A 14,566-nucleotide genomic window follows, 5' to 3' on the forward strand; every position below is an offset into this window, starting at 1 on the left:
CCGTAGTTGTTTCTGAGGTTGGCCTCAAGATGAGAGGTTGAAGTGTTGGGCGCAAAGTAAACAATGGCAACCGTGACGGAAGCCGTCAGTTTATACCAGTCCCTCTTGGACTTTACAGCATAAATCAGACGGGAAAGTTCACATCCCATAACTTCCACATAAGCTTTAGGCGGGAACACGTTGAACATGGATATGCAGGGCGAGAGCTTAACCCATATCATTTCTCGTACACATTGATGCAAAAGTTTCTGGCAACTCCTTGATAAGTAGTGAACCTCTTACGATTCTATCTAAGAGCCCGCCCTGGTAAAGCCTTGAGCACACACCTACACAGGATTCATGGCAGGGTTCGCGGTTAAACGCTGCAACGGTTGACTGTATGTTGTAAAGGGTCGGTCGATTTATATTTTGAGACCAAGTTGTTATTCAGATGCTATACAAGTTTTCCATACCTTTTCTAAGCTGCGGTAGTCGTCCCTGAGTATACCGATATGGACTCGTTCCAGTCTTGCTCTTACGAAGAAGCTAATTTCTGTCAAAGCAGACCAGAATCAAATTCTTTTAAACTAGGTCGAAGCCATCGCTGAACTCGACTAACTAGACTTCATCTTTGGAGGGTTCATTATTCACCAATTCAGGGCTTGCGGCAATTCCAGCGGGGCGTGAGGGCATCCACACCAAACGGGGAGCACAAAAAGAATGTCCACCAAATCCACCCAACGCAACTAAACATTGTGTCCTGGATCAATGGTCACGGAAAGGAGCAGAGGAACAGCTCGGACGAATGAGCGAGTAACACTTTGTATCGCCATGCAAAAATATGATTTGAGCACATGTGCTCCCCCGGGAAGGCTCGAACTTCCGATCTCCCGATTGTCTGCAAGTAACAGTCGGACGCTTTAGCCAACTAAGCCACAGGGGATTGAGCCAATTCTGTGATCTCATTGGTTGGGATCCTGTCGTCAAGATGTGTCCTATGGTGGTTTGGCGGAGACGAAGCCTGAGGTCGACGACGCACATGACTCAATTTCAGCTCTTCCAATTCCAGAGTTATGGCACTACAAGAATTCGATACTTCAATGTTAGCATGAATTCGGTAGGTTTTCAAGGTTGAAATCTACTCATCAGCTAGAAGCAAAGTGAACAACATAAGGACTTCCATAAGTGATCAGATCAGATGCCAATGTCTTCGACAAAAAGCGACGCCGCAATATTAAATAGTTCATTATCCGGCCAAGGCGATCAAGCTTCAAAAGCTAAGCGTAGCCAGAACTGATGCCATGCTATCTCATGCAACAAGTGACAGCCGCACACATCATGTCTATTTCTCCTTGTCAAACTCACCAACCTCGTTTGCCCTCTCAATTTCAGCCCTTGCTCCAACCCACTTCTTCCGCTTCCCATCAAAGAGTCTCCATGCTGCTGCGGTCTGCGGTCCATCCATTAGCATCTTCCAGAGAGGCCTTTCCCTCCACCAGAACAACCATCCCTTCCATCCCCATCCAAGATGCTCCTCCACACCCATGCCGGCTGTTCGGTCAGCCCAAACTAGCCACTCCCGTGCAGGCACCGAGGCTGGGATAACTGTCCCTCGTTGCGCGAGCCTACTGATACGCTGTTCTTGTTGGTCCATCCAGCGATGCATTTCAGGCTGCGGTGGTAACTTGGAGTGTCCGGCCCATACCTGAGCAATACACATGCTCGTCAAGTCAGCCAGACAGAATGCGCTAGTGATGAACCAAGCACAACCAAGGAACGCGAGAGAGTCCGGTTGCTTGAGGGAGAACACGTTTTGGTACAGACGCGGCAAGGGACGGCCCTTGGATCCCCAAGCCTTGAGCCAGGCTATGGCCGGCTTGTCGGAGGGGTCTACCTGAGGGTCCAGAATGTCGAAGCCGTACTTGTATCCCGTGCAGCAAATGATGGCATCAGCTTCCACCACTTGCCCATCTGTCAGCTCCAACTCCTTTGGACCTGTGACCTTCTTGATTCCAGGAATTGTTTGGATATCCCCAGCACGTAGTCTGTTGATCAATGTGTCCGAGACTACTGGGTTTGTCACTTTGACGGAGGGTGCTGGGTCTAGTCTCCAAGCGGGATCAACATCGCCAAAGGCTTTGCTCATAATTGACTTGGCCTTGCGGTTAAAGAGAGCTTCCGAAAGGGATGGACACCATCTCTCGAGGAAGCCGACAATGATTGAGAATCGATGAGTGAAGCCTTTGGATCCGGTGACCTTGTCGATATCACGGGGAAGCTTGGCAGTATGTAAGAGCTGAGCTTGAGGGATGAAAGAGTAGAGGACTTACGACGATGGCACCATGGTTATGGGAGATGTATATGCTCGAGGCGTGTCCGACCAATATGTCAGCGATATCGCTTCCCGTGTTGCCAAGTCCCAGAACAACGACTTTTTTGCCAGTAAATGCTTCAGGCCTATATGTCATTAGATATCGAGGTTTTTCAATACTGAAAAGTGGTGAGTTTATGCTTACCTCTTGAATGATTTTGAGTGAAGGATCATTCCCGCGAACAAGCTCGATCCATTGATCTCAGGCATGACAGGGTTCAGATGCGGCCCTGTGGCGATGACGACTTTGTCGAAGTGCTCTGAGGGCGCAAGTTCAAAGTCTAGTCGCCATCTGTTGGATTCTTCCTCTCTTGCGACGTACTTGACTGCTGTGTTCAGCCGCAAATGAGGTTGTAGGTTGAAATGGTCGACATAATTCTCGAGATACTCGTTGACCTGTTTTGCGGAGCAGAAGGGAGGTGTTCCTAGAAAAGTCAGCCCAAGAGAGACTTGTATGTACATGCAGAATAATACATGCCCTTTTGAAAGGGAAAATCTGTATAGCAACCCTAGGCATTGTAAGATCTCTGCTTGGACTACCATAAGAACAGGCGGCGTTACTAACCCGAGCGATAGAGACGTTTACAATAGTTGCTAGAATCTTTCAGAACCTCCACCACAGCTTGCAATTGGGTGGTAAACTTACATTCAAGCACACTCAATGTGTCTTCATCCTCAGTAAAATGCCAAAGCCCTCCAACATAGCCATTGCGGTCGAAGCCAGTGACGTTGAACCCTTCCTCTAGCAGGTTCTTGACAGTGACGATCCCCATGGCCCCTGGGAAGCGAGAACTCAAAAATCAGTGGGGGTTCGATAAAGACGACGATCTGTACGCACCAAGGCCAATGACTGCAACCCTCTGCTCCTGGGGGCTCGAGGTTGCCATGGCTCAAGCTGGCTTCAAGAGGGCAACAGCGCTACCGAAATTGACGTGAGAGATGGTTGATAAGGACGGAAAAGAGGAATAACTCGGAAAAAGAATGTGACATGATAATGGATCTGGGTGCTAACTACAGGGTGACATTAAAACCACCAAATTCCCATGGGCCACGCAATTCGGCAATCCTTTCGGATCGAAGGTCAAGACTGGGGGCTCTCGCAGGGTTATTTCCGTAGCGTGTGCGCCATTCTCCATGTCACCATTTTAGCACTCAGCTCAGCTCAGCTTTTGTCAGTTTCAGCCAGCCAGACCAGAGACGGGCCCGAGAGGGTGGACAATCTTTTATCATGGTATAAGCAAATCAAGCAGTAACATGATCCTTTATCTCCTTTTCTAGCTGTTTGGCACGTCTCTTTAATTACAGCTCTCTCCATTTTCTCAATGGCGATTGTTTCTTAGCTTGGCATGCAGAGAAACGTTACAATTGCCAGCTCCGCTCTCGCAAATCCGGGGATCATCTCAATTTGGTTAACAGAGCGAACCAGCCATGACCATAACGAAACAACTGGGCTCTCATTTGCGAAGACGCAAACGGGTTCACTGGCTTCGTATGAGTTTACCTGGCTAAAACAGAACTATCCGACACTATTGAGTTCTGATCAAAGCCAATCGCGACGTTGGGCGGAACAAAGTTAGACTTTACCAATTGCCCAGACGACTTAAGAGTTTATGAAATGATTTTATGCCCTACATAATGCATAATCCACTGCAGAAGGTTTCAAACCAGATGTGTGAGTTGCGGTCAGATCGCCCTGTCTCCCCACACACACACACACACACATCATAGCCCCTGGTAACACACCACCCTTCAACAACAAATAAAGCATCTCCCCGATGGCGCAATTGGCTAGCGCGTCTGACTGTTAATCAGGAGGTTGGTGGTTCGAGCCCACCTCGGGGAGTTGATTTTTGCAGTTCTCGTAGACTGATTCCTTTTTGCCAGAGACAGTCTAATTACACTTTTCCGTAGAGACTTTAGAGACGCAGCCTAGTTCTTGTTTTACACAGTGTTCCTCTGCGTTTGCCATGGCTGAGAAGATGAAGCCTTGCGAGGTAGGTTGGTTGTCGCGCTGAGTTTCGGAGCCGGGACAGGCAACATGCTGCGTCAACCAGGTTGGACAATTGACCGAACTGACAACAGGCAAGCCTTGAGCAGATGAAAGGGTTTTCTGGTCTGTGTTTGGACAGTGTTTGGACGGCGTTTGGCTGCAAACAAAAAGTCCTGTTGAAACTAGACTTCTCACCAAGACGCCACCAAGACAGTTCATAAGCAACCCATCTTACTCAATGGTCGTGTCAATCCCATGGTCACACGAGGGATGGCTGACTTGCCTTTCATATATGCGAGACATTCGTCCCTGATGCTCCCAGGTGAATCTCAGTCTACATGTTGACATTCGGGCTCAGGTCGTTGCTTCAGCCAAGTATTCGCTGAGCTGGCCTAACACCGATTCCCCGTGTGCTTGAATGAAACGAAGCTAATTGAATGTTGAATGTCGTAGAGACCTGTTTGCTGTCGTCTCCATTTCATGTTATTGCCATGCGGGTAGTGCTTTGTCTCGTTTCTCACCTATTGAACCCCCCGTTTCTCATGCCATCTCGACTCTGCAATGTACCACCTGTTCTGCCAAGTACCGGCACAAATTCCGCCTGATTTCAGAGCATGGCAACCCAGGCATTACACGATTGGCTCTTTATCCTATGGGTTGATATGTCGAGTTGCAATGGGACTCCGTTTCAGTATAGGGTACTCAACACACCCAAGACGAACGCACATCAACAGCTTAGGCGACATCCTGCCCGCATTGACCAAGCTAACGGTCGACTGTGCTAGACTAGGGCAAAAGTTTAGACTTGCCAGCTGCCTAGTGCTGGCTCGCGCAAGCTCTGGCGATGGTGAACAGCATCTGGAGGCTCGAGGCAAAACACCAAAAATAGTGGCCATCCGCAAAAAATGAACTTGAGCTGAATAACTCCCCCGGGAAGGCTCGAACTTCCGATCTCCCGATTGTCTGGTAATAACAGTCGGACGCTTTAGCCAACTAAGCCACAGGGGAGATGATTTAGGCTGTTGTTGTTGTTGAGGTCCGAGGCCCACTAGTACAGGCCTATGTTGCTGGCGGTGGAGCAGTAATGGGAAAGAGGAGCTTTGCCCATCCTCTTTGCTGGCTTGTTCCAACGGTTATATGTAGTTGTCATGACTTGTGTCGAAGACCATATTTGGATGTCATAGACTGGTCTACAGCAGTGGTCCTCCTGGGCTTGGCAGAGGGAGTTGAGGCTTAGACATTTGCATCGGTTGCGGGATGGCTGTATTCATTGGCCAAGATCGGATGATAGCATTCTCTCCTTGCGGCAGATAGGTTCTTGATAGGTTGCGAAGACCCCTATATCTCAGCCTCTCAAGCCTCACCATGAACTCGACGAATGTCTCGGTCTACCGGCACAGCGTTGATTCAGAACCTTCAGAAGCATCTTCAACAGAGGCACGCGCCAAGAACTGCGCGGCAATGGCGTCGACAAAGAGGCACGGACTAAATGGTCGGAATGCCCGTTTAGGCATGGCTCCAGGGCCAGAGATTCAGACCCCCTGGATTGCTGGCAGCGAGTGGAGTTTGAGGTCCAAGTTGACGTCGGGAATAGGGGACTGCAGCACTTGAGAGTGGAGAGGTTGCGCGTCTGCAGGAACATGATGCGTTTGTGGACGATAATATGGAGTCGAGACGGTTGTGAATAGACTATGAGGCACCTAGAGGAAACAGAAACACAAAATGCCCGCTTATTCACTTTATTGTTTGTTGTTTGGCTAACACATTGACCTCTGGTGTTCCTTGGTGTAACACGAGGTGCTCGAGTCCTGTGCACGTGTACTACTTGCAAGTATCGTAACCGGATCAAATACTTGTCAATTATCCGTCCGTACCTGGCTGCGACCTCATTCCTTTCAAATAACCATAACAACGGAATACCACCTCTAAATTTATCCTTTTGCTAGGTTTAGCGTTTCTGCTGCTGCAAAAACGTTTGCTGATCCATCTGCGACCCCCCTAAACGTCCCAGGCACGGGAAGCCCCTGCTAGAGGATGCTAATGCTAGCGCAGGAATAGGGGGCTGCTTCGGGCCATTCAACCAACCAGCGCCTGCAAAAAGACGTCCGTCCCTCTTTTGCCAAGAATCAACTGCCTTCCCTCGTTGGCTCTAGATCCAATCTGACTTAACCGTCCTGCAGCAGACGCGACCACTCTCCCTCTCTGTCCCTTGCGCCGTTCCTTCATCTTCGCTTTAGCCTCTTTCTGCCATCATTCTTTCGAGGTCTCTAGCTAGTCTCTGTCTTGTTGCATCTTTGCTTGCTTATAGTACAGGGGGGAAGCATATTGAGGACCTATAGCTACGGCATGCTGCTCCCAGTGTAATACACGAACTTCCGACCAACGAACCCCTTCTCTACCCTCGAGACACCCCATCTCGACTCTTCTCTCCCACGTCGACACAAGCCTCGAAAAGCCTCGCCTCGGCGAGCCGCGATCCGCCGCAATGCTTCCGCTACGTCGACGTGGTCGCTTCTACACCATAATCTCCATCTTCCTGGTTTTCATCCTCTATCGATTCCTCCAGAATTCGTGGGCACGATCGGCCGAATACAATGCGATACAACAGCCTCCAGTGCCGCCTCCAGTCGCTCAGCCACCGCCAGTTGAAGGCTCTAAAGAAGCTTTTGAGCCCGCCGTTGTACCGCCGGTGGTAGAGCTGCCAAACTCTGAGGGCAAGGACTCGGATTCTATCCCGAAGCCCGCCGTGCCCCAGGGAGATAGCAACCTGCCTGAAAAGGTTGAGACGGACAAGACTATCCCCGAGAGCATTGAGGCTATCAACGAAAAGGTCGAGGCTGCTGGCAAGACTCTTCCCGAAGCTGAAAAGACCGTTCCCGATACCGAGAAGCCTGCCCAAGAAAACGCCCAAGGTCAAGCCAATGCCGGCACCGAAGGAGTCAAGAAGCCTGAGGAACAGACCGCTCCTGAGATACCTACCTTACAGGTCAAGGACCCGCCCGTTACAGCCGATAACCCAGACCAGCCTCGCGTCAACGTTGATGGTTCCAAGATTCACTGGACCAAGCCCAAGGAGAACTTCCCTCTCCCCGCCGAGTCCATCATCCCCATTCCGACTGGCACAGCCCCCGACATGCACAGGATCCAGTTTGACTTCCAACTCGAGGATGAAGGAACCAGGAAGGTCCGTCTCGAGCGAAGACAGCGTGTCAAGGCGGAACTGGTGCGTGCTTGGGCCGGTTATCGCAAGTATGCCTTTATGCATGATGAGCTCTTGCCTCTGTCCATGGGGTTCCGTGAGACCTTTGGTGGTTGGGGTGCAACCCTCGTTGACTCGCTCGATACCCTCTGGATCGCCGATATGAAGGAGGAGTTTGATGAGGCCGCCAATGCCGTTGCCAAGATTGACTTCACTTACACCGATCGCAACGATATCCCCGTTTTCGAGACCACAATTCGTTACCTAGGAGGACTTATCGGCGCCTACGATGTCAGCGGCGGTCCGAACGGCAACTACAAGATCTTGCTTGACAAGGCCGTTGAGCTTGCCGAAATTCTCATGGGCGCCTTTGACACACCCAACCGCATGCCTCTTCTCTATTACCGGTGGCGTGCTCCTTACTCGTCTCAGCCTCACCGCGCCAGCGCCGTCAGCATTGCAGAGCTTGCATCACTCTCGATGGAGTTCACACGTCTCGCCCAACTCACGGGCGAGGCCAAATACTATGATGCCGTTGCCCGCATTACCAACGCCCTCGTCAAGATGCAGGAGGACGGCACCGAGATTCCGGGTCTTTTCCCCGAGAAAATCAATGCCTCGGGATGCAACAAGACAGCGGCTACTCTGAAGCAGACACTCAGTAAGGAGGCACAGGGGCAAGTTGAGGGTGCCGACCTGACCAAGCAACCTCAAGGCTTCATCCCTGGGGATGATAAGCAGCAGGCTGATGCAGTAACCCCCGCACAACTGCCCCAGGCGGATAGCCGCTGGGAAGATAAGCTGCGTCGCCGTGATGCGCCCCCCGCGCTCCCTGTGCTTGGTGAGCCATACAAGGCCGAGGAGCAGGAGGAGTCCAAGCCTGTTACTAACCAGCCCCCGCCTCTCGCTGCCGACGGGACTTCATTGAACTGGGAGTGCGAGCCTCAAGGTCTTGTTCCTGGTTCCTATGCATATGGCCAATTTCACATGGGAGGCGCACAGGACTCGGCTTACGAGTACTTCGCCAAGGTAAGCGGCATATTTAAGCTGTAACAACTATAAGCTGACTGGAGATAGCAATATCTTCTCCTGAACGGCCTTGAGCCCAAGTACCGCAAGCTCTATGAGGATACCATTGATGCGATCAATGAGTGGCTACTTTACCGCCCCATGGTCAAGGAGGATGGTTGGGACGTCTTCTTCACTGGAAAGATGACCACTTCTAAGAAGGGCGACAGCGAGTGGTCCAAGTCATATGAAATGACGCATCTTACATGCTTCATCGGTGGCATGTACGGACTGGGTGGCAAGATTTTTGGACGTGATGGCGACATCGACAAGGCCAAGAAGCTGACTGATGGCTGCGTATGGGCTTACCAGTCCACTCCTACTGGCCTCATGCCCGAATACGCTCACCTGGTTGCATGCCCCGCGCTGGAGAAGTGTCCATTCAATGAATCGACATGGTATGAGGACCTTGACCCGTCCTTGGAATGGCGCCAGAACCAACTCACCAAGTGGGAGAAGGGTGAGGAGCAGCAAAAGCTCGTTGAGAAGGCTGCCCCTGAAGTTGCTAAAGAGGTTGTCCCAGAGCCCCTGATCCCAGGCAAGGCTGCACCCGAGGGTGCTAAAGCAGCTGACTCTGAGGCCGTGGTCCCCAAGGCCAAGGCAGCTGAGGAGTCGGTTGACCTCAGTATTGGAGCTGAGCCCTTGATTCCCCAGCCTAAGGAAGTCAAGAAGGCTACTGATCCCCTGGTTCCCCAGCCCAAGGAGAATGCGGTAGCTGAGAAGCCGGAAGAGCAGCCACACAGACCGGATGACCTGAGCACTGGCTCTGAGCCCGTTGTCAAGGCCGAGGGTGCTCCAGCTGCTGGGGAGGGACCCTCGAAGCCCGTCAAGAGAGCTGGTATCCCCATGCCTGAGCTGGACCGATCAATGGAAGAGGACGACTCGGAGTTTGGATCAGAGCTTCCCGACTCTCTTAAGGCGAAGTTGGGTCTGAACAAAGACGAGACGGAACAGACTGAAAAGAAGGAACCAAGCCAGGCCGAATCAGACAAGAAGCCGGAGGCCGCGCAAGAAGGAGCGAGCACCACGGGTGGACAACCCCCTAGCGTGCCAGACAGCTTTGCGAACAGGCATGCCGAGCAAGTCGCAGCCCCTAACAACCAACCACCAGAGAAGCCCCTGTCTCACGAGGAGTTCGTCAAGGCCAAGCTCGAGAGGGAGAAGCTTCCCCCAGGATACACCGACATTATCAACAAGTCGTATATCCTCCGGTAAGTTATAGTTCGCTTTCAGCTTGTTTGACATGTGACTAACATTGATGCAGACCTGAGGCAATCGAGTCTGTTTGGTATATGTACCGTATTACAGGCGACACTACGTGGATGGACAAGGGTTGGAAGATGTTCCAGGCCACGGTCACGGCGACTCGGACCGAGTTTGCCAACAGTGCTATTGAGGACGTGCTGAACAATTCAGAGCCCGGCTTGAAGGACGAGATGGAGAGCTTCTGGATTTCCGAAACTCTCAAGTATTACCTACTCCTCTTCTCCGAGCCCAGTCTCATCAGCCTTGACGAGTGGGTGCTCAACACCGAGGCCCATCCTTTCAAGAGGCCATCCTAAGCGCTCGATGCGTGTTTTTGGAAACTTGTTGGGAGGAATGAATGCCATGTTTTTGGAGGTGTTGCCGTCATGATTGCGAGGAAGGGGAGTGCTGACAGGTTGTACTAATTACTGGGAAAGGTACCATATGACCAAGCACCACGGCGTTTAGGAAAATGGATGGGATGTTATAGTATGGTTAGAAAGGCAACCGAACTGGGTATAGTAATGTCATTTATTCGAAGGCAGCCGGGGAGTGTCGTGTCAGCAACCTGTCTATCATTGATGGGAATGACCTCTCTTGTGTGCCTGTTACAACTTCAACCGCTCTACATTTGCTCCCCTGCAGCGTTCCACTGGACAGCGATGGGCTGATGATTGCCCGAGAACTTTGTGCCGCCAAACCATAGCTCGAACCTGAGATCTGCTGGGGCTACGATAACACGGACGTCGAAGCGGCAGATGTAGAACTTGACACCACGACGGAAGCAGGTTCCTCGCTTCTCCTTGAGAACGAGCTGGTGCTGTTGGATACCGGCGAGGTTACTCCTTACCGAGCAGAGCCTCATTGCCCCGGCTGCACATGTCAGTTGCGGACAGACTTTGGCCTCTTGGCTATGAGTCGACGTACCTTGCCTGAGGCTTCGGGGTAGCCAGTCTGATTCGTTGTTAGAGACGACAATTTCGGCGTTCCAAGCTCTTGTCGTGTCTCCCTCCTTCAACCTGATCTCGAAGCTATGGACTATGGGAGTATCAGGGCTGACCTTGTCCCCCTGATATATGTCAACATGTCAAGTCTTGGAAGCAGTCGAGCAGGCTGCACATACCTTCTTGATCAACCACTGGATCTGATTTATTGCCCACTTCTTGCCTCTTTCAAAAGGATCTACCCGGACGTCCTCGTCAAAGTGCTTGGCTGGCGAGTACACCTCTTGGACTATGACGCCGTAACTTGCGCGGGCAATCCAATTTGAGAGGACAGACTTGTTGCCCGGTTCCATCATCTGCCTCTTGTTTTCAAGGACGCCACGGGCAACGGCGAGTTGTGGCTCTTGTGAGGGGATAACTATGATGTTGCGGGCGTTCGGGTGTTGGAGGCTTGTTAGATGTTGTTGGAGCATCTCGCGCACGTACGCTGAGCTCCCTAGGCCTCCCGAGAGGATGATATACTCCTATTATGGTGTCAACTATGGTTGAGAGCTAGATATATGGGTCTTACCACTTGTTCCCTATGCCCCTTTTCTGCAAGCCAGTCGAGCCGCTCTCTTATCCGCCTGGTGATGGCTTCGATTTGGACGTCAAATAGGGCCTGGATTTCTTGACTGGTTCGTATTAGCCACCAACTCGTCCCTCATTGAAAGGAGACCTGACAAGGAAAATAGCATCCGTCCATTCTCGATTTGGAGACCAGCATGGTTGACGTCAAATCCCACGCCCTCCATGAGGATCTTGTATACCTGCTGCATGTACACCCGCTCGCCAAACTTGTGCTTGACACTCTTGAAGCCGGGGCTTCGGGCCATTCGCACTGCAAAGTCGACGGGTAGTTTGAAGTCTGGATTTGCAGCTAGCCGCTGGGCTACGAGTCTGGCAAAGGCACGGTCGATGAGGGATGAGCCTACGCCCACGCCGCTGACAGCGGCAACTGGGGACATTCGCGGGAAGTTGGCATCTGTCGAAGTGACGCGCATGAGGGCTAGGTCTGTTGTTCCACCACCTGCGTCTACGGTTAGGAAGATGTTGTTTGTTTTGAGGTCGATGGCGCCGGTCTTGAGAGTCGCAACGGCTGCGGCCTCGGATTCTGTGAGATCTACAAGAGCCGAGTGTCGCGGACCCTCGATACCAAAGCCGGCGTCGTGGATGGCGCCCTTGAAGACATTGGTGATGGCCATGCTCGTCCAAGTGGTCGGTACACTGAACAGAAAGGTCACAGCCATTGGCTTCCAACCCCCAACGTGTTTGATACCCATGCGCATCTCAATGCTGTCCTTGAGATGAGCGTATACCTTTCCGAGGTAGTCGCTTACGAATTGGCGAGCCTCGTCGACGCTGCGAGGCGCGTTGGACAGACCCTGCTGCTGAGCACCGGCGAGCATGTCCGGATCGAGGAAGATCTTGAAGAAGTCGCGGCGCGTCTTGGCCGGTGAAGTGTCGTCGTCGTCGGCGCACATGAAGCCCCAGGATGATATGCTCCCGTCGGCGTTGTATATCAGCGTCGTCGGCACCTTGCGATCACCTCGGTCGTCGCTACCGGGCCAGTCGCTGACGATCTGGATGGGAGCTCCTCGCCTCATCCAGGCAACACCTTGGACAGTGAGCTTGAGTTGACCTCATGGGGGAGACATTGGGGAGTTACCTGTGAAGGTGGTTCCCAGATCGACCGAGATGGCCAAGTCTGGTTGCTCCTCCATCTTTGCACGACTCTGTCAGGTCTGCTTGTCCTGACAAAAGAGTCAGAGGACGAAGGAGAAGCTCACAGCCGAGTTCCTTGACGAGAAGCCTAACGAGGCTGGCGGGCCTTACCACACACACACTCACACCCCCTCTTGCGGGATGGCTTGGCAGTGACCAGCGGCATTATCATGGTGAGACAACCCTTGCTCAGCCTGGTGTCGAGACTCGCATTGCATTTGTTTGCCGGTGTGGTGGCTTGCAAGGGGGCTTTTCAGCTCCATGAGGAGACGGGGCAGAGTTTGGATTTTCATGCGAGGGCTGCTTGTTGCTGTTTGTTAAGATTGGTAGAGGCCCGGGTTGTCTTCAGTCTCTTCCCGCTGTTCTTTGCTTTCTTACTTATATCCTATCCCATCAAGCCCCTTTTGTGGCAGAGATTCCATACAGTCCATTCGTTTCAAGTTTACTCCTGTTTCTCTCATCTCTTCCTGAACACGTTCGAATCTCTTCCTCCTCCAGATTCTGGTTTCGTGAATCGGCCTTAACTTAACAATGGTGTTTTTAGAGAAGAGATCATCTTCAGAAAAGAAACCAGAGGCTGCAAGCCCGACTGTTGGTGCCCAGACCACTTCCAGTGGAGTGGTCTGGGGGTACACCGTGGTGTCTTCGGGCCAGACAGCACAGGAATGGCACACTGAAGATAACCAGATTCAGACAACAACCCTTACAGCAATAGAAACCATATGGGTATTCCTCTCTAGCGCTCCAGCAGATACTTCGACACCAGCAAGCCAAAGCGATGCAAGCGCGAAAGTGTCGTCAACGGAGTCGTCGATAGCTACATCATCTTCAGAAGCTGATGCAGACGGAGTTCCGCCCAAGACGAGCTTGGAAACGAACTCCGCGAGTAATCCAACATCAACATCGACATCAGCCCCGGCAAAAGATGGGAACGACAACAGACTCGCTGGCGGTGCGGTTGCGGGCATCGCTATAGCCTGCATCGTCGCCGGCATCGCTCTTGGTGCCGCTGCGATGTTCCTCCTCTTCCGACGACGCCGGAGACAGTCTCAGGCAAACTTCCACCAGGTCAGCAATGGAGGCATTGAGCCAAAGAAGGACGTGATGGTGACCGTTACGCCCTCCAAGAACGACGTCGACCTCAACCAGTTCCTCCTGGACACGATTCCCGACAAGCAGATTGAAGGAGAACTGCACGCCCTGTCAGAGCTTCTCTACCAGCACGTCGAGAGCCACTACCATCGCTCTCCAGTTCATCTCGACGCGCAAACACTGGCCCAGAGCCTCGTTCACATCGGTTACTCCCCAGCCGCCTCAGGTCTCGATGAAATGACTGTTGTTGCGTTGTGTCTGGAGCCTAGCAGCCGCCCGGTTGGTTTACGCCATGTTTTGTCACATGTCATCTTCAGTAGTCTCGACTTCAGCTCGGGAAGTAACATGGCGATGCTACCACCAGTCGTTAGAGAATTCCTCAGCACGATCCCCTCAGCCGAAAGCAACGGCACAGCTCCAGGTAAGAAGAGCCCTCCCTCTGGTGTGATCTGTAGTAAGTGGCTGACGCATTGTCTTCCTTCAGCGACATCCCTCGCGCTGTCCAAATGGCGCAGCCTGTCAACCTTGCTCCTTCACCCTACCCCCGCAGACCGAACGCCTCTCCCCGTGCCGGTGGCGGAGGCTTCACAGCAGGCTGGCGGTCTGGCCAATGAGCTTAACAGCTTCCTGCGTTTCTTTGCGCCCCAGGACGCCGCGGGGAGCCAGGAGCAGACAAGTCATCTGCAGGCTGTGATTTTAGAATGCACCAAGCTCGGCTACATTTTGTTGTCTCAGCCTAGTGACTGGAGGTTTGTCTTTAGTGACAAGCAGAGCCGCAGGGTTGTGGTGTGTCCCGGGCTGGAGAAATTGAGTCATAGTGATGGAACTAGGTACAGGTCTCCAAGGGAGGTTGTGGCAGTTGTCACCATGCCGATATGAGAGGGGTAGCCCTTGACTTGTTTCCAGATTGTTGC

At 52.3% G+C, this 14,566-nt stretch overlaps 4 protein-coding genes across 4 annotated transcripts; 2 read left to right on the forward strand and 2 right to left on the reverse strand.

Moving 5' to 3' along the window:
* Nucleotides 1-1,321: 1,321 nt before the first annotated feature.
* NCS54_00521600 (Hypothetical protein) lies at nucleotides 1,322-3,237 on the reverse strand (the record flags this gene model as incomplete). Its single annotated transcript, XM_053150728.1, has 7 exons — nucleotides 1,322-2,257; nucleotides 2,310-2,436; nucleotides 2,496-2,775; nucleotides 2,829-2,859; nucleotides 2,916-2,944; nucleotides 2,997-3,128; nucleotides 3,189-3,237. 7 exons carry the CDS (start codon nucleotides 3,235-3,237, stop codon nucleotides 1,322-1,324), a joined length of 1,584 nt encoding a protein of 527 aa, XP_053006703.1.
* Nucleotides 3,238-6,825: 3,588 nt separating this feature from the next.
* NCS54_00521700 (Alpha-1,2-Mannosidase) lies at nucleotides 6,826-10,169 on the forward strand (the record flags this gene model as incomplete). Its single annotated transcript, XM_053150729.1, has 3 exons — nucleotides 6,826-8,568; nucleotides 8,617-9,818; nucleotides 9,872-10,169. The coding sequence occupies 3 exons, from the start codon at nucleotides 6,826-6,828 to the stop codon at nucleotides 10,167-10,169; spliced, it is 3,243 nt and encodes a 1,080-aa protein (XP_053006704.1).
* Nucleotides 10,170-10,477: 308 nt separating this feature from the next.
* On the reverse strand, nucleotides 10,478-12,574 carry NCS54_00521800 (Hypothetical protein; the record flags this gene model as incomplete). The annotated part of the gene is made up of 6 exons (XM_053150730.1): nucleotides 12,505-12,574; nucleotides 11,520-12,453; nucleotides 11,368-11,470; nucleotides 10,976-11,320; nucleotides 10,780-10,921; nucleotides 10,478-10,725 (listed from the first exon to the last, which is right to left on the reverse strand). The coding sequence occupies exons 1-6, from the start codon at nucleotides 12,557-12,559 to the stop codon at nucleotides 10,478-10,480; spliced, it is 1,827 nt and encodes a 608-aa protein (XP_053006705.1). The 5' UTR covers nucleotides 12,560-12,574.
* Nucleotides 12,575-13,091: 517 nt separating this feature from the next.
* Nucleotides 13,092-14,531, forward strand: NCS54_00521900 (Hypothetical protein; the record flags this gene model as incomplete). Its single annotated transcript, XM_053150731.1, has 2 exons — nucleotides 13,092-14,073; nucleotides 14,137-14,531. 2 exons carry the CDS (start codon nucleotides 13,092-13,094, stop codon nucleotides 14,529-14,531), a joined length of 1,377 nt encoding a protein of 458 aa, XP_053006706.1.
* Nucleotides 14,532-14,566: the final 35 nt, after the last annotated feature.

Source organism: Fusarium falciforme, chromosome 4 (assembly GCF_026873545.1).
Source record: "Fusarium falciforme chromosome 4, complete sequence".
In the NCBI taxonomy this organism is placed as follows: domain Eukaryota; kingdom Fungi; phylum Ascomycota; class Sordariomycetes; order Hypocreales; family Nectriaceae; genus Fusarium; species Fusarium falciforme.